Here is a 23,869-nt window from a genome sequence, read left to right as displayed (position 1 = left end):
TGCTGCCTTCCTCCACCTCCCTGCTCCCTCTCCGGTCAGCGTGCGGCTGTGTGTCGATGTGTACCGAGTTTCCCCTCGTGGTTTTCATACCTCTCTCTTTCCCTCCCGCCATGTGAGGCACCGGGATCTGCACTGCTTCTCGTTTTTTTCCTGCAGACTCTGGATGTAATGGTGAGCAAGTAAGTGAGGGTTTTTTTTATTTATTTTTTTTATTATAAATATGCAGTGTCTAAGCAGGCACGTGGTCCATGAGAAGCTGGCTGTGTCGGTTCAAATGCTGTGTTTTTCTGTCCGTGCGTGTAATTCTCCTTTGTTGTGAATGACCGCATGTCCTGCAAGCTCTTTGCCTTCAACTTATCGCCGTCTCCATGTGCTGCGTTCAGCATGGATACCCATTTGTTAAAGACATCAGGTGATGTGTGGTGGATGTTTCTGTTGCTCCCTTTCAGCCAAAGTTGTGTGAGAGAAGTGAGGCAGGAGGCATGTGGTTGATGAAATGAGGTCTAAGCTCTTGTTGTGATGCTAATATCGCCAACCTGAAAGAGTCCACAAAGTTTCCGTTTCCAATATGATCCTTGATATCAAAACATATTTGAAATATTGAAATGTTTCAGAGCATCAAACTAACTTTGTCAGAGAATTTCACCAAGTAAATGTGAAAGGCAGTTTTCAAACTGTTTGATCTACAAAGCAGATCTACCAAACTTGCCCTATGTGAAAACATTATTGTTTCCCTTGTTAACATATTAATTAATAATAGTTAATCAATTTCACTAGCCAGACCCAGGCCTGATAACTGTCAGACTGAAGAAATATTAGAACCTGTCAACATGAAGTAGGAAAAAATATATTGCTATGATTAACAAATCTATACTTTGATTGGCGATAAAGACCAGAAAGTTGATTCTTTTCCTCCTCATAGGCAGTTAAATGAAACAGTTATTCAAAGTAGGTATTTTTCTATCAACCAGCCATGACCAGGTGCTGTCTACAAGATTTTAGCAGAGGATTAAAAAACAAGAATCAGACATTTTAGAGAGGCCTGGTCTGCACAAGACTCCACTTTTTGCTGCAAAACACCTGGTCAAATCAATAAAATACCAGTAGAACAGACTCTGGTCAGATGAGGCCAGAGTTTTGGACATTAGTTTGGGGCTATCTTTTAAGAACATGGTACTGGCAGGTTCAAATAAACTGAAAGAACGAAGAAAGGAGAAGTGTACTGAAACATTTTTGATGACAGAACCTTACAATTACTAAAGACTTCAGTGTTTTTGGGACAAGGATCCCAAACACACAGTCAAGTAAACTCTCAGTTGGCTTTAGAAAAAAGAAAAATAAAGTTGCCAGAAAGGATCCAGCCAGTTACTCTACTTGGACAGAATAGAAAATCTACTGAAACATCTGAACATCATAGCGCTGAGAAGGATAAAAATCACCAAACTAAACACAACTCTTCATTCTGGGGTTGGGAAGCAGCCGTCCACCTGTTTGCTTTCCCGTGGTCCTCCTGAATGGACGAAGTTTGCTCAGTTGTCATGTCCTGTCATGTGACCCAAACACTGGTCATGTGAGGTGGCTTTGAATGGATTATTCTGTCTTTTTTTCTGGCGCTCCTGAATGTTGTCGGTCCCTGCTCGGTGTTGGTGACGACAGTCCGGTATGTGAAGCAGCTGTGATTACAAACTAGCGAGGATATATTTGAGCAACTCCAGCTGGTGATACTGTTACAAGATAGGTTAATTTTTCAAAAGAAGACAGAAAATGCAACTATCCCCAATTTAAAAAATAACTGCCATCTCCAGGTCGAAATGAGTGAAATTTACCCCATTGCAATCCAATCATATTATGATCCAATTACATAAAGTTCATTTGAATCCAAATTATTAAGCAATGCAGTCCAATCCAGCTGATCACTTAAATGTCAACTAGTACAAAGTTATCCAAGGAAACCCAAGCATTACTGACTCTGCAGCATCCTGAGCAAGCATGTGGCAACAGTGGAGAGAAAATTGTGCACAAAGATGTCAATTTTGTTGACAAACACCTGTTAAAATAGACTAATTTCATGCTCCAAAGTGATTGAACAAAAATGTGACTGAACATAAATAATTCTGCCAAAATCCCTCTACAGTGATGTGACAGATTATTGCAAAGTTACTGCAAAGACTTTGAACTTTTTTTTTTTTCTAAAACAAGACGTTTTAAGATGTTCTGGGAATCATGCACGAAACTTGTAGAGATTTTCTCCAAGATGTATTCCCACAAAGTTGTGAGACACTTCTTCAACCACCCTGGCTGGACCGTTTCTTCCAGAAAAGCAAAAGGAAAGGCGTTCACTGATAAGGCAGCAGGAGCAGAGACGAGATGATCCGTGCAGCTGTGCGCCTCTTTAGGATTCCTCCTCTTTACCTCCTCTCGCCGGGGCCAAGCCGCCATCATTAGGTTTGGCACACAACCCGAGCATCCATTGTTGGGGCAGCCATGGCATGTTAGTGTGTCTTTTTAACTGTGGCTAAACTCAGTCTATTCACTTGTAAAAGAGAGCAGCCATTGGCAGAAAGTTGGCAGGTTGCACAGAGAGGCCATTCACCCCACTAGGAAGGAGCTGAGAACACTGCCTCGGAAATGGTCCTCTCTGAATATTTTGATGGAGAGGCTTCGGGTGCCCTCTCAATATCCGTTTGCGCTAATTCGAAAATCTCCACAAAACGACTCCAGTGGTGATCAATACTACTGCTGGTTACGGTTGCGGGGTTGCTTGCTTTGAAAGAATTTCAGGAATCTGCTTTTAGGATTTCTTGTGAATCTTTTTTTTTTTTTTTTCAGATTAAGGAGGAATCTGGAGCAGGAATCCCAGGTTTTCTGGTAGTAAGGAGGAGTGGGTTGATTCACTGTTTCCTTTCAAGATATCTGGACTGAGTCCAAGTACTCGGTTGGTTTCAACAAGAGTCTGATATACGAGGGTCAGATGCGGGACCCCCAGCTTTTATTTTCGATGCTTGCAGGGAACAAATTACAGGGCAGCTGAATGAACAAATAATTACTTGTAATTAATTTCCCTGTCATACATCTCCACAATGAGAAGCATTTGGATTTGATTGAAGCACGCCTCAGCGTGTTCTCCCAGCGTCTCAGCAGGCTCGTTTTCTAGACCCCGCGATTGTCCGTCTGAAAATTGGTCCATCTTTTGTGGGCATCATGCGACATATATGATTATCTTTAATGGCGGTTCTGCAAGAAATGAGGGAAGAGGGCTAATTCATCCTGAGGAAAAAAAGAAAAAGAAAAAAAGAAGAATAGCGCCGACTTTGCATCAGTAGGTGCTTGTTTGATGTATTGAAGCTTGTCATCTAGTCACAAAAGAGGTTCATCCATGCCTTACTCTCCCCGCCTTCATTCATAATCAAGCAGTGGGCTGAAGGTATTCAAGTGAGACGCAATGAGGGAGGGCCATCCTTCTGGCTCATGAGAAGAGTGAAATGTTCTCTGCTACAGTTTCTTCTTAAGACAAAGGCAAGGGTGCTTGAATAGAAAGTTCTTGTGAGTAGATGAGACCGAGGCTCCAAAACACAAGAGTCGCTCCGGATCAATATGAACACTCAATTCACACCTATGGCTTACCGTTTTGCTCCTTGCCACTTCCATCAAATCATGGACTCCCCAACATAAAAATAACCAAACCCAAATAATAAAAGAAAAATGCACTAAGCGACCGCCTTCTCGTGCATGGTATCTAAACCTGGGAGCCAGGTTTCCGTACAGTAAACTATGAGAAAGATATAGAAAATTGCTTGAAATTGTTGGTTGTTGATGTGAAATCCCCCCTCACCCCCATCTGGTGAGAATTGGCAATATACAAAAAAATAACAAGACAAATTCACCAAAGTCAGTCTGTCTTTGCTTTGATGCAAAGAGAAATGATTACGTGAGCCATTTACAATAGCACCAAATTTTCATGGCCGGACAAATTTTAATTACTGATGTAGCAGTAACTACTGCTACATCAGTAATTCCTATTTCACCTCGATGAGCATAAAGGGATTGCCACTATTTTCCGGTATTTCCACAGCTGGACTTATCTAGCAAACTTCAAAAGTACAAGTCCTTTTGAAGCCTGGAGGTCTGGAAATGTGAACTTCTTTGTGATTTATCAGACTCTAGAGTGACTCTGTGTTACTGCTCAGCAAAACCAGGTTTTACGTTGCACACATGCACATCCTCCCAGATGAATGCTTTTTTTTGTAATGTAAATTAAAGTTAAAATATTGATCCAAGTATTTAATTTACAACGTAAAGACATCAACCTCTAAGGTTCATGAAAGGGTTGAGTCTTTTCTCCAAAGAGAGGTGAGTATTTAAAGAACTTATCCAAATCATGTGTCAGTAACAAATGTTACAGTGAAGTGCAAGAACAAAGGGATTGCCCATATATAGGCATTGGGTTTAAAGAGGAAGCAAGCAGAGCTGTTTCTGGTGTAGGAAACTGTTAACATCAGAGGAGATGATGGACAACAGACCTCAGCCTAATGACCTGCAGTCCACATTAGTTTTGGTCAACAGTGTGTATTTCACAATCCAGTTAAGCTTGTTCTCAGTCAGTGTAAAGTTCTACGACTGTCGATTGTTTTGGTCTGCTGAGCATTGATTTTATCAAAGCAGTGAGTGCTGACATTACTGCTTAATCTGGGTTTTGCTCTGTGTGACTTGAGTTTTAATCTCTCCCCGTGGAAATCCAGGTATTTAAGAAGCGAGATTAGTCCCGAGTGAGTAAAACAGCACGCATACAGAGCCGTATTAGATGCCGAAACATAGAGCTGTCTTTCACTGTGTTATTTACTGTACCTTACAGCAGCTGGTTCCTCAGTTAAGACCATGGCATGGTTTCTTGTACGAGGAGGTCACATGTTTTACTTTGAGGTCCTGTGGGATTTTTTTCCCCCCTCCTCAATGCAAACATAAAACAGGTCACATGAATTGAAGAGTCTGTATTTCTAATCTCCACACAAGCTGGTATGGCTTTGTGGTGTTTTTCCAACACGGGCGGCATCATAAATAAATCCTCTGACGGGCCGGTGGGTTTTGGAAACAGCACCGAGCCTGAATTTCTCCTGCAGTACTTCCTATTTCACCTCGACTCTGGCTGCGTGTTCAATCCAAAATAGCTCAAGGATGATTCAGGGCTGGCAGCAAAATGTGTTTTTTTGCTCCAAATATGCACAATGCAGTCTGATCAGCTGGGCCATGTCGGATGGACCGTCATAGCACCAACTTTTGACAGTGATATCACTGTTTTGTTTTGGACGCTGCATTTTTGTTTCACAATAGCCTAAAAAGTTGCTGGTAGACATATTAGCATTACAAACAGCTTTCCAGATCACCAAGAACTTCAAAATGTGAGAATGATTGTTGGAGTCGAGAAGGGTTCTGGACAACCAAGAGGCTCCAGCCACCGTTGTCCAAGACAGACATCAAATACAGAGTTTCTGCAAGAATGGACAGCAGAAGTCTCATGCGATTTTAATTCATGGTTTCCCTACTTGTTTTGGTTAATTCTTCATGTATTTCTTTTCTTGTGCTCTTTCCTTTGCACCTTATGTCCCTCTGTCTTTCTTTTTCATGTCATTCTTTAATTCCTTCCTTTATCCTTTCTGTCCTTCTTTCCTTAACATCCTTCCTTGAATCATTTCTTTCTGTATTTTTTGTTCAGTCCTTCCCTGTGCCTTTCTTTTCTTTCTGGCTCATAAAAAGGTCCTTAGTCACTTACCTCTTCCTCCATTTCTTTCCTTTCTTGTGTCCTTCATTTCCTCTTTCATCCAATCCTTCCTCATTTCTGGTTTTTCCAAACTCCAAATTCAAAGCCTCATTCTAAAATTGATACCAAAATTTCCACAGCGTTGAGTCCTCAAAAGTCTGCGATTTTTACATGAAAAATGTGTCGACCAGTCATTTACTTTCACCAGACACAGACTGATTGTCTGTATGAGTATGTTTCTGTGCAGCCCCGGAGAATCGGTGTGACACCTGCATTGTTCCCAAACAGACAAATCCCAGAACATCAGGCCTCTCTGTTGCTGGGCCGTGCACTGCCTCATTTGCAAAGCCGCAGCACAAAAGCGAGGCCAGCGGTGGAATCTGCATTTCCCTCCCCACTTCATTGAGCAACAATGTAAGAACCAGCAGGTTCAAAAGCCTCTGCCTCCACACACACATGCAGTTCTCGCAGCGAGCAATAGACGGACAGATCTTCACTGCCTTCGTTCCCACGGCTGGTGGCAAACTAAAGATGAAAACTGACAGCATGTTGCAAGCCATTTCTGCTGACTTTATATCACAAGCGTCACCACAAATTTAAATACAACTAGGACAGTTCAATACTCTGAACTATTATAAGATACTTCTGGTCTCAATGTTTAGGGTGTTTGCTGTGCTTGTTTAGTCTCTCATGTTTTCCTCTATGACTGGTCTTTGCTTAATTTATCTTCTGTCATGTGAAATTGAAATTAAAATTGAAACAGTACTTTACTGGTCCGAAAGGGAAATTAAATGTTGTTAACTCAAATTAATTCAAACTTCTTCAAAGTTATTGGTAGCTGCATTCCTGTTTTCTAACTCTAAAATCAATCAATTTTAATTCGATATTTAATCGTCAGGCGTTTTTTTTCTGGTGTCAATTGTTGTTTTTGTTGCATTTTCTCAGATTTAATTTGTGTAAATGTTTCACCTTTATTTGTGCTTTACATGTGAAATGATGCAATTTAGAGCCATTACAATTTCTGTTTGTTGAAGATGTGCACTTTCTTCAGAAATTTCTATCATGTCTACACATCTACATAGATGTTATGATTTCTTTGGATAAACTTCTGCATCCTAAACTATTCTTCCAGAAGCACACAAGCAAACATCCATGTAAAATATTCGGCCTCGCCGGTTTACCGCAGCTTTAAAACTCCTAAAGCTGTTTGTCGGCCCCAACAGGCACGACTGATACAAACCAGTCCCCTTGTGAGCCTTAAGTCATCATCAGTGAGCAGATTTGATGCGCATAAATGGATTTTGATAAGAGTTCACGCCCCCTGTTTGGCTGTGAGCCCAGACGAATCTCTCAGAGGAGGCCCTCAGTCAGAAATGGCACCTTCGGTTTTTAGAGGCGGCTTTAAAGAGATTGGCGGTTCTGGCCCTTTTGAGGTGAATTGGCCGTGACTGTGTCCTGCTGACAGTGAGAGGCCGGGCTGTCGGAGCAGACAAACAGAGGCAGCATGGGGACTCAGGGCTGATTTAGACGAATGCCGAATGGAGCAGAAAAAAATCCTGTAAGCTGCTTCATGATAGATGTTTTTTTATTATTATTATTTTACCATCTACATTTTTAGTTTTAATTCTTCATTTTCGTCTTCGGCAGGTGATTCTTGCAGACCTGAATTGGGACTGAATGTGGTTGTAACTATGGTAACGACAGGGTGGAGGGCATGGACCCTCTCCCCTTGTGGACTCATGCTGGTCATTGGTTGGTCTGTGAGTCTGTCCCAGCGCCAGAACGTCAGTCTTGCAGATTGCAGCAGGAAGGAGCATCCCGTTGTTTCCTATCAAGGTAAGTTCTTCCATTTACTCATTAAAAGTCCTCAAGCTTAGATTAGCTGACGAAATGCATTGTGCGCTTTTCTGCAAGGCATTGATGCATATGCGTTAAAGCAGCACAATCTGAATGTCTCGCATGTCTTGGCACCGCAGAGGTCAAAGTCCGAGGACTTAGAACAAGTCTGTGTCTGGAAAACAAATGACTTTCCTGTCTGAGCTGCAGGATTAGTGTTGTGAATGCGAGCGTGTGCTTGGACTCCGCATTTGGTTGCTTCGCAGCAAAGTTCACTAAAGCATTATGCGATCAACTCTCCTGAAAACTGGAAACTCTATCAGAGCAGTTCCGCAACTGATGGACACGATCTCATAAAAACCTTTCACAGAAATCAAGAGTTGAGTTTAATAAATGATAATAAGGGGCTGTTTTTATTTTTGGAATAAAGGGAAACTGAGAATCAAATTGGATAATCTTTCTCTCCTGAAAAAAAAAATCCCCCAAAACTCCTTTCAATTATTTTATATTTTGATATATTTCTTTTTACTTAAACATGTCAGTCTTTACATCTGAGATATGTCTTCCGATTTCCAGATTTGAGGAAGAGGATGTTTGAGTTCTCCTATCCAGGAGTGAAGGATTTCTCCCAGCTGGCCATGGATATGAGCAGGAACCAGCTCATCGTAGGGGCACGGTCAGTACAACCGTTACACAGCTTCCCCACTGTTTGCAACCTGTTTTCTAATCAGAAGTTTCATTTTCCAGAAACTTCCTCTTCCGGCTGAGTTTAAGCAACACCTCCCTCATACAGGTAAGCTGGAGGTGCAGAATAATTCCTCTGTTTTAACCTTTTAGGTTTTATTCCATGGGATATACCAAATTTAGAAATCTCTGGGTTAAGATGAGGATCTACATTAGGACAGAAAAGACTATAGAAACTCAGAAAATCTGAGAAAGAAATTCCAACATGGATTTTTTTGTACATGAATTAACTTTTAAAATTTAAAAAAGCCTCTAATTAAGGCTTGCCTGCTCTACTGTCCACCCATCATTCATAGTCGTGCTATTGAATATTTAAAATCTTAACTGCTAAAACTGCTCCATACACTGCAGCCAGCACTTATAATACACATACTCAAAATTGTCTGTTTTTTTTACTCAGGCAACCGAATGGTCTCCTGATGAAGACACAAAGCGCTCGTGTCAAAGCAAGGGGAAATCTGAGGTGATATGTTACAAAATCTGGCCAAGTCGATCATTTTCATTCAAAGAAACTCAAACATTACAAACTTTTTACTCTCCTATGACATGCAGGACGAATGTCAAAACTACATCCGGGTTTTGCTTACCAATGGGAGAATGCTCTTCACATGTGGAACAAATGCTTTCACACCCGTCTGTGTATCTAGGCAGGTTGGTACTCACGGCCTTTTCTGAACAGTTTCCCATATTTCATTTGATATCTAGGTTTTTTTTTTTTGTTTGTATATTTTTGTTTGTATATGTATAGAAATATTTATTCCATTCTGTTAGATTTCCAACATCAGTCAAGTTTTGGACACGGTGAACGGTGTCGCCCGCTGTCCCTATGACCCCCGCCACAACTCCACTGCCATGGTGACGCACAGCGGGGAACTGTACGCCGCCACGGTGATCGATTTCTCCGGACGCGACCCGGTCATCTACAGAAGCCTGGGAAACATGCCACCCCTTCGGACCGCCCAGTACAACTCCAAATGGCTCAATGGTTAGAACAGAACCACATGCATTTGACAATACTCTCTATCAAGCTGCAACTAGATGACTCTTGTTCATTTACCAGCTTTGTTCGTTGTTTTTGTTGTTGTCTGATTTTTCACCAGAGCCTCATTTCGTGTCGGCCTACGAAATCGGCCGGTTTGCCTACTTCTTCCTGAGAGAGACTGCCGTGGAAAATGACTGTGGGAAGATGGTGTTCTCTCGGGTGGCGCGGGTCTGTAAGAACGACGTTGGGGGACGCTTCTTGCTGGAAGACACCTGGACCACCTTCATGAAGGCTCGCCTGAACTGCTCACGCTCAGGTGAAATCCCCTTCTACTTCAACGAGCTGCAGAGCACCTTCCACTTGCCGGAGCAAGACATCATTTATGGCATCTTTACCACAAATGTGTGAGGATTATTCTTTTTTTTTTAACATGTTTTACTTTGAGTCTGTGAATTTTGGACTCACATCTTGACTCTTTACCTTCTCTTTCTTGTCAAGCTGCTCAGATAAGACCATAATTAACACTTCCCTGTTTCCTTTAGGAACAGCATATCAGCTTCTGCTGTTTGTGCCTTCAATCTGAGCTCCATCACTTTGGCTTTCAATGGACCCTTTCGCTTCCAGGAGAACCCCCGCACTGCCTGGCTCTCTACTCCAAACCCTATTCCCAATTTCCAGGTATAATCCACAAAGAAAAAGATAATCTATTTCATGTTGAATCCAAATGACTGTTTGCTTCATCCTCCTCATTCCTACTAAACTAATTATTCCTCGTAAACAATTGTAGGAATTCCTGTCATTTTGTCCACATGTTAATACCTGAATCCTCATGAATATGTTTGACTAAAAAGCAACACATACACTCAGCTCATGGACAAAAAAAATAGATTACTTGTGATAAGCATGGGATTACAGGGATAAAACTGCTGACTTTTTTTGGTGTACAGTTAAAGAAAACAGTGAGTGTTTCTGAAAGTGACATTCAACCAGTCACAGAAAACAACCAATCACAACCAGTTAGCTTGTACATACAAAGCCTCAGCTATGAGCAACTAAAACAATGGTCAATGGTCAGACAAACAGCTTTACCGTCGCTGGTATTTCATAATTGTTGAAATTGTCAAAGCAGTAAATCATAAAAGTAAATAAAATATTTCAGAAAAAATAGAAATGTAACAGTTTCCCAAAGTCTTAAAAAACAGATAGCAACATCATCTTTTACAGAAGAGGGGGAAAAAAACACCTCTTTGGTCTTTAGTTTTATACACACCTTTGCAGAAATGTTTGTTGTGAATTCATGATGAACTCTTGTATTTACAAGTACAGCTCAAAAATGTTAATATTCTGAAAAAGTTCAATATTCATTCCAGAAAGGGAAGATCAAATATTATATAGACTCATTACACATGGAGCGAAATATAATAAGACTTAACTTTACAAATGGTAAGGTTGAGTGGAAGGAGAAAGTGATCTTTGACCTGTTTGCATGTTATTGGTCTTCAGTGCGGCACACTGGAGGAAGACGGCCCCGGCGGGAACCTAACGGAGCGTAGTCTTCAGGACGCACAGCGGCTCTTCCTCATGAGCGACGTCGTCCAGCCGATCACCACCGACCCCTTTCTCACCCAGGACAATGTCCGCTTCTCCAAGCTGGTGGTGGACATTGTGCAAGGCCAGAGCACTCTCTACCACGTCATGTATATTGGCACAGGTGACAAAGGGAGATTTATTCCTCAGTAAAATATGTGATAATTCTCTAGATTTCTCACTTTAAATTTGATGTGGCCTCATCCAATCAGAGTATGGCAGCATCCTGAAGGTTCTGGCCACAACCAACAAAAGCCTTCATGGCTGCTACCTTGAAGAGCTCCGGATCCTCCCAGAGGGGCAGAGGGGAACAATAAAGAGTCTGAAAATCCTACAGAAGGACAGGTCGCTGTTTGTGGGACTCGATGACAGACTGGTGAAGATCCCGTTGGAACGCTGCTCAAGTTATCCAGCCGAACGGTACAAAGCTGATGTTAAGAAAATAAATTTAAAATATGCTAGTTTTAGAACTTAGTTACTCGTTACACTGACCACCTGCCTTCTGAATGAGAATCTGCTTTACCAGGTTGTAGAGTATCTTGGAAAAGTGTTACCAGCTGAAGACATCTGCAAACTGACTGACAATGAAATTTCAATTAGATTTGGGGCTAGACCACCTTTATCAACATGCTTTGAGCTAAAAAAAAATCCATTGTAGGACTATCTGCATTGTGTAATGGTGTACTGAGATATCAACTTACACCAGAATTTAATCGCTTAAGTTCTCAGATTTAAAGAGAATGCTTGTGCAAACCACAAAACAAAGACAAGGCTTCCTTTCGCATTAGGAGCTGCTTGGAGGCTCGGGACCCTTACTGTGGATGGGATCTAGAGCAGAAACTCTGCACCACCATTGAAGGAAGCTCCAACATGAACCATTGGATCCAAAACATCACCGAATGCCCAGTAAGAACAAGTTCTAGATATTACAGTAACCCTGTACATTCCTGGATAATAGTGACTAAGACTCATGTGACTCCCTTGGAGATGAGGAACCTGACGCAAGACGGTGGGTTCGGTCCCTGGGCACTGTGGCAGCCTTGTAACCATGACGATGGCGAGGGCACTTTCAGCAGCTGCAAGTGTCGGTCCCGCTCGTGTGATGGCCCGGTGGCCAGATGTGGAGGGGTCAAATGCAAAGGTCCAACCATCCAAGTGGCGAACTGCTCCAGGTAAAGTTGATTTTCATGGAGATTTTTTTGGACTTCAACAACAATTTCTAAATATCCATTAAAACAACCTCAGGATTTAACCAAGATAGCCCACAAGATCAACTCCAATAAATCCGAAAATGCTTACATTAACCCAATCTTCACCTAGAAATGGTGGCTGGACTCCATGGTCTTCCTGGGGTCAATGTAGCAGCAGCTGTGGCATCGGATTTGAAGTGAGGCAGCGGTCTTGCAACAACCCCTCGCCACGCCACGGGGGTCGAATATGCGTCGGTCAGGGTCGGGAGGAGAGGTGAGGAACACGCCCTGCTGCGGCTGCTACAAACGTGTCAGCACTGACAGTGAAGACACGGCACGTTTTTGTGATTTTTTTTGTTTGTTTTTTTGCAGGCTGTGCAATGAGAAAAAGCTGTGTCCCCTGCCTGTGTTGTGGACAGCCTGGGGTCCCTGGGCTCACTGCAGTGCTGAATGCGGCGGAGGGGTCCAGTCCAGGACTAGAACCTGTGAGAATGGGAACACCTGCCCTGGATGTGCAATGGTACAGACGTGCTTTGAATAAAATCAAAAGTTTGTGAGAAGAAATCTGTAGAAAATCTATAAATACTTAAAAAAAATCTTTTGAAAAATGCTGTTTCTTTTATGTTAGCTTTGTGTGGGGCGTGTGAAGTGTAACTAAATACTTCTGAGATTCCTTTATACCGATTTCCAGGAGTACAAAGTCTGCAACCTGGAGAGCTGCCCTGAGGTGCGCCGCAACACCCCCTGGACACCATGGATGCCGGTCAACGTCAGCCACGACGGGTCCCGCCAGGAGCAGAGATTCAGGTACACCTGCCGGGCGCCACTTCACGACCTCCAGCAGCTCCAGCTGGGCAAGAAGAAGCTGGAGACCCGCTTCTGCCCACATGACGGCTCCGGAGCTTGCCAGACTGACTGTGAGTACCGGACAAGACGGCACAACGATGCTGATGAAGCAGTAAAAGCACATTTCGTCCTGATTGTTAGGTCACAGTCCTTTATTTCTACACTTTTCCAGGTCTGGAAAAGTGTAGAAATAGATCAATTATGAAGACATATTTGTAAATCAAGACTTTTCCCTTTTCCTTTATTTCCTTCTCTTTCTGCATTTTTACATTGCCTAATCCGTTTTTTTGTTGTTGTTGTTTTTACTTTGGCTGCAATAAAGAAGTGAATTCAAATTTGAAACCCTGAAGGCTTTGGATTCATATGTAAATAATTTGTGATTATGGGTGTCTGGTCGTGTTTTCAGTTTGACCCATATTGCACCTCATTAATTAATGTTTCATAACACTCTGTCTGCCGAGTCTGCCAGGGAAAACACTGGCCCTTTATTTGAACTCATGGACCATTTCAATTTTCTGAACTCCTATGATGTTTGGACGCTGCTCATAACCAGAATTGAACTTGTTTTGTTGATTTAGAGCTCAGGAATTCAATTGACTGAAAGTAAAAGTACTTTCCCCGGATTTGCAGCTCTGGTTGAAGAGCTGGTGCGGACTAGTGGCAGAACTACGTCCCAGCCCCAAGGTGCCCGATGGGGACCATGGGAAATGTGGTCCAGCTGCTCCCAGCAGTGTTCCAGAGGTTTCCGGACCAGAAAACGCAGCTGCTCCACGTCAGAAGGAAGGGCCAACCTGGCGGCTTGTGCTGGATCTCCAGTGGAGTATCAGGACTGTAACGCTCACCCCTGCCCAGGTAACACTGCAGTTCAGTCACTGTTCACTAGTTTACTATATGTTTTAGCCAAAATGCCTCAAGTTCAAATTCACTAAAGAAATGCTATATTATTGAATTTTAGGCAATAAAATGTTTACTTTCTTTTTTAACAACAGAAAGTGTTTTTAAATATTATATGTAAAAAGGCAAAGCGGTTGAATGAGAAATCTGCAGAATTTTCTTTATCCGATTAATCGACGGAATATTCGATTCCTAAAATGATCGATAGCTGTTACCCCACTTTTCCATACGCATGCTTTGCAGTGAGTGGAGCCTGGTCATGCTGGTCTGCCTGGACCCAGTGTTCATCCAGCTGTGGAGGGGGCCACTACCAGCGAACTCGGACGTGCAGCAGCCCGGCCCCTGCAAACGGAGGGGACATCTGCATCGGCCTGCACACAGAGGAGGCCCTCTGTAACATACACCCCTGTGAAGGTATCCGCTGCATACGCAACGCAAAAGATGTACCTCAATGATCCTGCAGCCGGAATTCAAGACGAACGTGGTTCGACAACATACTGAATCAAAGAGGTTGAAAACAAATGCACGCCACACTTTTCAGATAAGATGCACTGAAGTTTGTTTTTACATGTCAGAATGTGAAAACGATGAAGGGATATAAGTCAACTGAAAGGCTGTGAATGCTTTAAAAAACTTTAGCAAATTCATTTCTTTCAAATTGATTAGGTTCTTCAGTGAAGCTGCACATATAAAATTCATAAAATTCATCTTCATTGCCAGGTCAAATAAAAGCAAGTAATTTATCATCTTTGTTTTGTCAGTTTATTATTTCTTAAAATTATTTGCACATTAGTTCTTCCCTATAAGTACCTCCATTTATCTTTTCATTCAATTAAAACTGGAACTGCCATTGAGGAATTAATATGACCTTAAATAACCTAAGGTTTTTCACATTTTTCAGCATGTCATCAAAGGATATAATGAACACTGCTGGGAAATTCACCACAAACAGATCAATATTTGCAGTGAGAAGGAAAATAATTTGGGTGTGTGAGCCTGGACAAACACGGAGAGGGGAAAAGCAGATCTAGCACTGTATTTTGTGCAAAATAAAAGGAGGATTTTTATTGTTTCAAAACTCTGCGTTGCAGGTTGGGGTGAATGGACGGACTGGGGCGAGTGTGACGACGAGGGTGTGCAGCATCGCAGCCGGCGCTGTGGGGAGGAGCAGGAGGCTGAGGCCGGCCTCTGCCAGGGAAACCTGACTCAGTCCAGGCCATGTCAGCCACATGAGGTCCCAGGTATGCAGGTGTTTCTATCAGGACACTGCTTTAGAAAGAGGGCACACATTTCTGCAGAAACCCAATCAATGTGTTTCAAAGTGTTTCTTGCTTTAACTCTGTCTGTTTTCAGTGATTTTACCGGGGCAGGAGAACCAGAGCTGTGGAGGCAAGTTGGTTGTTTTTAATGCTCTGTTTTTTCTAAGGTCACGTATTTCTTAATATTTGACATATAATTTGAAAGAGATGCCTGTATAAAAAAAAAACAAAAAAAAAACAAAAAAAAAATTCTATGTGATAAAATGAAATGAGATAGGAAATAAGAAGTGAACAGGCTCACTGATATTTCTTTTATACTTCGTAGAAAAGAGTTGCTTTCTGTATTTAAATACAATCAGATTTAATTAATTTTCTTAACCTTCCATACATTTCGGCAACTTCTTTGCTTCCATGTCTTCTGTACTTATTTCTTGTGTCATTCCACATTTTTACACATCCTAATCTATATATTATCTAAATAGCTTTGAAACGAAACATGAGATTTCACCCGCACTGGGCTACACGTTTCGTTTCCAGCTTTCACCTTGTTCCAGTTGGTGGCAGTGGGCCTAGCCAGCTTCTTTGCTGCAGCTCTCCTCTCGGGGTTGGCGTACTCGTACTGCCACCACCTGAACCAGCCGTCGGCAGAGTCCGCCGCCATCCACCCCAGCACACCCAACCACCTGACGTATAACAAGCAGGGCAATGTCGCGCCAAAGAACGAGAAGTACATCCCCATGGAGTTCAAGGTGGGCCTGCTGGTGTGATGCGATTAGGATTTCCCCCCCACTCACAGATTCATTCTGCTTTGGAGCTTTTGTCACTTTTTGTGTCCGACAAATGTCTATTACTGTTCTTGAATTTCTTTAGATTAAGTCTTAATGTGTTCTGTATCCTATATGTTCATTTAGGGAATGTTTTTTAAACGCTCTCTTTATACTGCAGACGCTAAACAAGAACAACCTCCATGTGAACGACGAGTCGTGCAACCACTTCTCCTCCCCGATGGCGTCCAGCAACATGTTCACCGCCACCTACTACCCTCCCTGTGTGAGCAAGTACGACTTCCACCCCGACTCGCCCTGCAGGTCCTACATGCACAGCTGAGAGGAGCCGTTTCCATGCCAATGCAACCGGAAAAACTTCCTGAAAGCTAAAAACATTTTCCTGGCCATTGGATTTTTTTTATTTTTTTATTCAAGGTGCAGTTTCACCCCAATCACCAGAAATGTCCTAATTAAGGACAAACATCCAAAAAGGTTTCAGTTAAAATCTACTGTTATGAATTATAAAGAAGATCATTGAAAATAAATGTTGTTTATTTCAGAAATTCAATTCAAAAAGTGGATATCTTGAGGCACCACTGAGACAGTAATACTTATTTCTTTTAAATTTGATAATACTGGATGTAATGAACACCTAAAAGTTTCGGAAAACTTGATTGTTACGCAAGACCAATAAAAACAGTTATTTCATAAGGATATGAAACAATTCCTATGAAACAAGGGAAATCTGGCTGCCTATTTGCTACATATTTCACCACATATTATTGGAAAGTTGAGTGGAAGGAAAATGTTCAGTTTAAAAAAAAGGCATAATAAATGGCAGTCATGAGAACATTGTGAGTTCTATTAAAGCAGTCTGGGCTTCCTGGACACCTCAGCAGTTTAAACTGCACTGATGTTGTAATTCATGCAAAAGGAGCCCTGACCAAATAGTATGTGGGAATACTTCTCAGTTGGGTGACATTTATGTATTTTAAAAAAAAATATACAGAAATGTTTAAGTCTACATAAAATATGAGTTTCACTTTTTGAATGGAATTCCTGAAGCAAACGTTTTGATATCCAAATTCGTAGAGATGCACCCACAGAAAGAAGAAGAAGAAGAAGACCTTCTACTGGTCTCAGACACCATGTCAATCATAAACAAAGAGCTGCCTTTGGTCAGGTTGACCCATGAGCCACCCAGACGTCACTGCCAAAGGCTCACGGGAATCAAAACAAAAAATGTTGCAGCCTTGAACTCTTCAAGCGGGATGTGTTGTTTTATGAACTCTCTGAAATCTAAAAATGGCTCCTGACGTTCTGCACTGATGTTCTGTCGGAGTGACAGAGAGGTTTCAACTCTCCAACACGAGGGGACTGACTACATCGTAGTAAGAACCATAAGGATTTCTTACACCCTGCTGAGCTACAGACTGGTTCACAAGGTATAACACATGGTAACAGACACGTGCTCTGAATGGATTTCTGCTTTGACGTGCGGATCTGTGGCTCACTTGCTTTAATTTTTGTGTCAAAACTACAATGAAAAGACGACGAAATGGAAAACTTAAATGTTGTTTATATCAGAAGAATGTATAAATTATCTCCCAGGTGTTCAGTGGTTGAATATTCGGGGATGTGAACATAAAATTCAACCAAGTTACATCTGAGGTATTTCCAGTTCTGGTCAGAAGTTTACATACTTCTTTGATTCAAGGTTTTAAAAAATGGATTTAACATGTCCTTCCAGAATAGAGGGGTTACGCAACAAATATCCTTAATAAGGTTTGAATTTATTGTGTTTTTAATCCACACAGAATCAAACTTACAGGCTTAAATTTATACACAAGCAAAAGCAGTAGTGGTTTGTCTGCAGTTTGCTAAAGGAGACCAAATGTTAATGGTAAAATCTGTAGTAAATTGAAAAGATTTTAAATACTGTTGCAGTTGAAGGTTTTATACTTATTTGCAAAACAACAGGTCAAATAAATCCGCATAAACCCCAAGTTATTGACATTTATTACAGTAAATGTATATATAAACTTCTGAATGAAACTGTACTGTATATAGAATATTTATTTGGTTAAGGAAGTTTCCCCATCTGTGGTTCTGAGAAATATCTTTTGATGATACAGTAAAATTCAGACACATTATATATATATATATATATATATATATATATATATATATATATATATATATATATATATATATATATATATATATATATATGAATCACACATTTTCTTAAATTACAAACAATTCAGCTTTTTTTTCTCAAACTGAGTAGATACAAATCAATATAATCAAGTCATAAATAAAAAAAACAATCAAGTTAATCTATCGTGTGTAAATATTGTTTTTATGTGCTGCCTTTTAATAGGTTTTTGGGCATAATGTTCAAACATTTGAAGCTATTTCTTAGAGCTCATTCATTGTTTGATTCATGAGAAACAAACACAAACAGATGTTAATTTAAAAAAAAGTTTTACATCCTTTGCATACAGTATTCTGAAAAAGTATTTGCCCCCATTCAGATTTTCTCTTTTTTTGCTTTTTTAGTGAAACTTATTTTAATGCTTAATTTCATTGTTTTTTGGAGAAAAGACAAAAGAATTTAGGCCATTTTCAAGTGATTAATTAGCAAATTAAGTAAATTATTTGCTAAGTATACTGACCACTCAAACTTTATATCAAACAGAATATAATATAATAGAAAAATCCTTTAACTTCCCAAATAAATTGAGGAGTACCACCAGCAAATTAAAGGTAAATAGATCCATGCATATTCAGACTAAAGTTAAAAAAAATATGTAAATATAAAAACAGAGATGGTACAGTAAGGCCAAAATTACAGCATGAGAAAAGTGAAACAGTAGAGCTACAAATAGTATTCTAGATTTAATTAGAAAGATGCAAAATATAATCCTTGGTATGTTGAGAATATGCATCAACAGGCATTAGTAGAAGATTTACCACAAAAGGTTAAAGTGCTGGAAGGTTTAAAGTATATACAGAAGACATTTGAAAGGAGGTAAAAATGGTTTCAGTGCACTGTGCCTTACTTAAGGTTGTAACATTCAATTATCATATAATTTTTCTAAAGTATGAATTTATCCTAGGATTTCTGCGTTGGCACTCATTAAGCACAGATGTCATTAATAAAACCAGAGATATTCAAACTGGACATTTTTGCACTTTTAGCTGAAATTACACATTTTTCTCGGTATCTGGTGCCAAATTACAATGTTTCTTTGATGGATATCTTTTCTGAATATGTTAGAAATTATATGATATTTTAAAATAGCAAAAGGAATTGTACCTTTTTAAGTTGGTGACAAATTTGGTTCACTTCTTGCTGATGTAGCAAAACACCTATTTGTACTATACCTGACCTTAACTAAAAAAAAGAAATATTTTTGTGTCCTTTATCTAAATCAAAATGAGCAAAAAATTTTGTTCTTTTGTTGTTGTTTCTGTGCCATGTTTATATTACTGTGTATGTCTAAATCACAAATCTGACTATAATGAGACACCCTCTCAGATATAGAGCCTTGCAAAAGTTTTCATCCCATAGTACTATTTCTCCAGAAGAAAAGTATAACCACAGCATGATGCTGCCTCTACTATGTTTCAGAATTGAGCTCTTCCCAAGACCAATACAAGTGAACACTACTTTGTATTGGTCTTTCATGTAAACTGGAGTTTGTGGTTACAACCTCATAAATGTGAAAAAGGTTCAAGAGGAGTGAATACTTTTGCAGGTGTTGAGATAAGAAGCAGAAAATGCCTAATTTGGATAGAGATCTGTTGAACACTTAATTCAGTATCCTCCTCAAACTTTGCTCAAAGAGCCCTCAAAGTAATTTTCTTGCCCTAAAAAACTTGCTTGATGTGAATTTAACTGAACACTGCCTGTTTTGGACACTGTAAACTTTTGGTACTCTGGTACTCTATATTTTTGTATTATGTATACTGTGAAAAAGAAAAAATCCAGGTGAATAAATGAATCATGATGCCAGTATTTTGTATTATTTGTGAGATTCAGAAAACTGTGATATCTCTTAGACAAACAGGTGGTATTTTGTGTTCTCCCCCTTCTAATGCCACCCTGGGCAACTGCCTATAATGGCCCATTTCAAAAACAGCCACTGATACAGCAATAACGCTATAAGGCTTTTAAAACAGCTATATCATTGGTATCACCAAGTAAAACTGGACAATATTTCCAAAGGTCAAAAGTAAGAAATGTGTGGATGAACATAAAAGAAACAAACTGCTCAAATTTAGAGATCCATCTTCCTTCTTTTCCGTAAGCTGATGTCTTAAATATTTAATGCTGCATGTAAGAGACGAGAAACGCAGGTAGACATGGAGGTTTAGTTTGTTGTTTTTTGTCTTGTGCTGCATATTGACTGTGTTGCTGTGTTTTACAGGAGCAGGTAAGAAGTGCTGAAGTGATGAATTATAAAAGGACTATTGAGTGGATTCCTCTTGAAGGCTTTATCCAAACATGAGGAACGTGAACATACACACAATGGACGCCGTGAACGAGAATACTTTCTGCAGAAGATGATTAGGAAATAGCTTTGAATTAGTGGCATGACTGTTTAAGTCAGATGAAAAAACACCTAGAGGATGCTGTCTAGGAAATACTGTGTAGGCCATAGAGAAAACTGCTTTATCATGATCCCTTAAAAATCTCTTTAAAGGAAAAATCATATCTCTAGACTTTGTATATTTCTCTATAATGTTTTCAGTTCCCACTGGAACTGAGAGGGTTTCAGAGTTTCAAAAGTTTCAGAGTTGTAGAAGCGGAAAAAAAAAAAAACCTGGGGAAATTCTTGTCAAAAGTCTTCATGGTCACTACACCCATTTTAATCCTGTTTGTATTTCACTGACAGTTCAGCCATTTAATCATGATGGTACCAACCGGTTCCCGCCTAAAGACCAACACTTGGTAGGCTCAAAATTTACCAGACAACTTTGTTAAATGAACTCTTCCTGGGCCTGGCCATCACTTCAATGCAACTTTTAGATCGTTTCAATTACTCCATGGATAGCAGTGGTCAGATTACGCCACATTTTTTGTACAGTTAGACCGCAGACTATCCCTTCCTCCCCAAACAATTCCCACATATTGCTTCAAACAGACAGCTCTGCAGAGTTTACAGCTCACAGTCCACCAAGCAGCGACACTCTATTGTCTGACAATTTAAAATGCCTGCAAATCCACCAGCTTGCCAAAATAGACAAACGTATGTACACCTATTAATTTATATATTTATGCACGTTTCTTACTGGAGAAGGGAGTATATAAGGTAGTTTCATTTATTGTTTGTTTGCAATAGCATGAACATCTTTACTTACTTAATCATTCCTAAACTTACGGTAACACAAACCAAACAATTCAACAGTTTCAATACAAAACAAGTTTTTATCCATCATTATTTATGCCAGTTATAAATTAGGTCAGTAAGACCTAATTATTGGACTAAGTTGCTCTTTCTGACCTGCTCCAAAAAGAGCAACTTAATCCTTCCAGTTTTAAGTTGCATAATCCACAATACACATTAGTTAGATTAGTCTGATCAAAGCGAGACCGAACATGTGCTGACATAAGTCTGAGAGATAAATTGGCTCCTTTTCACTTGTTCAGTGGATGATATGAGGTGCCCAGCCGCTAACATAACACGTGTTGCTGCTGGGACACCGTACATCACATGCTTCACCAGTACAAGCCAAAAATAAAGTTTGCACTTAGTTTTGTTATCTGTGCCACTGGACCAGCGTGTTTACATCTTTGGGTCTTCCTAAATGGATTCGTGCAATGTTGAGTAACAGAGGAGTTTCTATGTGGTCCTTCATGAAAACAGAGGTAGCTATTTAAAGCAAAGTGAACACACAGTTTGAAACCTGTGATATGTGACTGCAGTTTTGCTCAGGTGAGTGTATGCAGCAAGGTACTTTACCGAAATAGCAACTGGAGATAAGTGCCACTCAAAAATTTAGACGTTTGAGTAATGGAAGGGGCTTCCTGCTGGACTTTCTAAAGTTTTAAGGTCTAGTTTAAAACAGATTGTTAAACATCAAGTCCAAATTTTTACCAACTTTTTCCTATAGCATGAAGCCTACAACACTGTCCTCACACATAATACATCTGTCAATATATCCTTTGTCCACTCATCTAATACTCGGATTGCAGAGATCACAAGTCCATGAGGAAAGTACAAACATCCCTCTCCCTGTACAAAGGAGTTCAAAAGGCCAGGAGGAAAATGGTCCCAGTCGAGATGTTCTGGGTAAACCCGAGAGTCTCCTCAAAATCTCAATGCACCAACAATCCTACTGTTCACGTACAATACATTATTAAAGTACTTAGAACAACTCAAGTGTTGTTTCTATGGAATAAAGAAGTTTGTTGACAAATGTGAAGCATTTCCAAAATGCAAACTGCCTCTAATTGTATATATATATACTGGTAAAGTCTGTTTCTACTCTATTGCTAACACTATTAGCACACAAAATAAATTGTACTGAAAGTATTATAACAGGAACAAAACACTTAGTTAATCTCTTCTGTTGGTACCCAAATTATTGCATGTTTTAAAGCATAAATAATGTATGTGTAAATTGAGTATTACAATAAATTTTTCTGTTGTGTGAAGAATGTACATGGCCGTATTGGCGTACCTTGCCTGGCTTGTCTTTGTTGGGGATCTTGCCAGTGGTCATCTGGTGATTGGCTCCTTGGACGAAAATACAACGGTACAGGAAGTGACCCCTAGATGGACCCACCACCTAACAGGGGAGAATTTGAGTTCAGTTGCCATGAAAAACAAGTAATATTATAATGACCTGACTTTACGGACATAGAAAGCAGTGTTATTAGTAATTATACATCTGCTTTAAATCGTCCAAAAAGAATTAACAATGAACAATGGATGATGCTACAATTACTACAATTACCCATGCTAATAACCATGACCGCAACTAACAATTATTAGGATTACTAGGATTTAAAGCATGGTTGAAATTTATCAGTGCATAAAGTATATAACACATGTCAATCTGTGTGCGAAGAAGACACGTTATTTTTTCTGTAAAATCATCACCCAGCCTGCACACTGAGTATACAGAGCATGTCTGCAGCTGCGTTTATTTTGATAATACTGCCATCTGCTGGACAAAATAAGAAACAACACTCCCTCAGTCAAGGGATGACTGTAGCAAGTTATCATCATTGAAAAACGTCAACATAACATACAAAAAATTATACGCTACAAGGGAAGGAATCTGTTTTATCAATATTTTCTTAACAGTGACAATTCCTTACTTTGATCAACATATAAATCATGGAAATGCAATTATTGGTTGCAAAGAAAAGGGGGTGAAAAACATCCTGATTTTGGGGCTTCAATCAGAACAAGATGTAGACATGTGTTTTTGTCACTACATTAAAGATCTAATCTTACATGTAAACATTTAAATGTAATCATGTTTATGTAAGCATAAACATGAAAGCAAAAATGTATCCTGCTTTGTAGCAACAGCTCAGGCTGCTGGTGCATTTTAATTAAACTTATCAGAAACATTAAGAACTAAACAACACATTTATTTGCTAAACTAGTCCTGTCACAAAGCTAAGATAATCTCAAACTGGTTCCCTGAGCATGGCAATGTTCTTCAATGGTATCCATAGTCAACATTTCTCAAACAGTTCCCAGTTGTACCTCATAAAGTGACCAGTAAGCACGACTTTTACATCTTTTATGCACTTTATGGGATCCCCTTTTGACAAGAAAAAAACAGGTCAAATCATAATGGTGGTTACCATAAAGCTCATTTCAAGCAGAAAATATCTTCCTTTCAGAAGTAAATCAGCTATCTGGAGCGTCCCACTCGTCCTCCCCTCCCCTCATGTTGCTCTATTGGACCCGTCCAGTGTGGAGCACAGCTGGCTCTGAGCGCCTGTCTGCCGGCGGACAGTGGAGGAAGCAGCGGCCGCG

The 23,869-nt window shown here is 40.1% G+C and overlaps 1 protein-coding gene across 3 annotated transcripts; it reads left to right on the top strand.

Moving 5' to 3' along the window:
• Positions 1–16,965, top strand: LOC103151964 (semaphorin-5B-like). 3 transcript variants are annotated; one of them, XM_016660783.1, is made up of 23 exons: positions 1–179; positions 6,044–6,169; positions 7,403–7,591; positions 8,168–8,267; positions 8,339–8,384; positions 8,736–8,798; positions 8,888–8,986; positions 9,107–9,320; positions 9,436–9,721; positions 9,860–9,995; positions 10,821–11,028; positions 11,117–11,324; positions 11,693–11,810; positions 11,892–12,076; positions 12,225–12,368; positions 12,467–12,614; positions 12,786–13,011; positions 13,571–13,792; positions 14,078–14,248; positions 14,926–15,075; positions 15,188–15,223; positions 15,631–15,842; positions 16,039–16,965. In XM_016660783.1, the coding sequence occupies exons 3-23, from the start codon at positions 7,447–7,449 to the stop codon at positions 16,198–16,200; spliced, it is 3,279 nt and encodes a 1,092-aa protein (XP_016516269.1). In that variant the 5' UTR covers positions 1–179; positions 6,044–6,169; positions 7,403–7,446; the 3' UTR covers positions 16,201–16,965. The 3 variants fall into 3 exon arrangements, with proteins under 3 accessions (XP_016516269.1, XP_016516270.1, XP_007572319.1); XM_016660784.1 differs by lacking the exon at positions 6,044–6,169 and having other exon boundaries at positions 1–171; XM_007572257.2 differs by lacking the exon at positions 6,044–6,169.
• Positions 16,966–23,869: the final 6,904 nt, after the last annotated feature.

The sequence above is a fragment of the Poecilia formosa genome, unplaced genomic scaffold, assembly GCF_000485575.1.
Source record: "Poecilia formosa unplaced genomic scaffold, Poecilia_formosa-5.1.2 Scaffold297, whole genome shotgun sequence".
NCBI classification, from domain to species: domain Eukaryota; kingdom Metazoa; phylum Chordata; class Actinopteri; order Cyprinodontiformes; family Poeciliidae; genus Poecilia; species Poecilia formosa.
This window is presented reverse-complemented; position numbering and strand designations above follow the sequence as displayed.

Coding starts and splice junctions, on each gene's coding strand:
- LOC103151964 (XM_016660784.1), top strand. CDS start 7,447: ATGGTAACGACAGGGTGGAGGGCATGGACCCTCTCCCCTTGTGGACTC. Junction 12,369..12,466: donor GGTCAGGGTCGGGAGGAGAG/GTGAGGAACACG, acceptor GTTTTTTTGCAG/GCTGTGCAATGAGAAAAAGC. Junction 15,843..16,038: donor ACATCCCCATGGAGTTCAAG/GTGGGCCTGCTG, acceptor TTTATACTGCAG/ACGCTAAACAAGAACAACCT.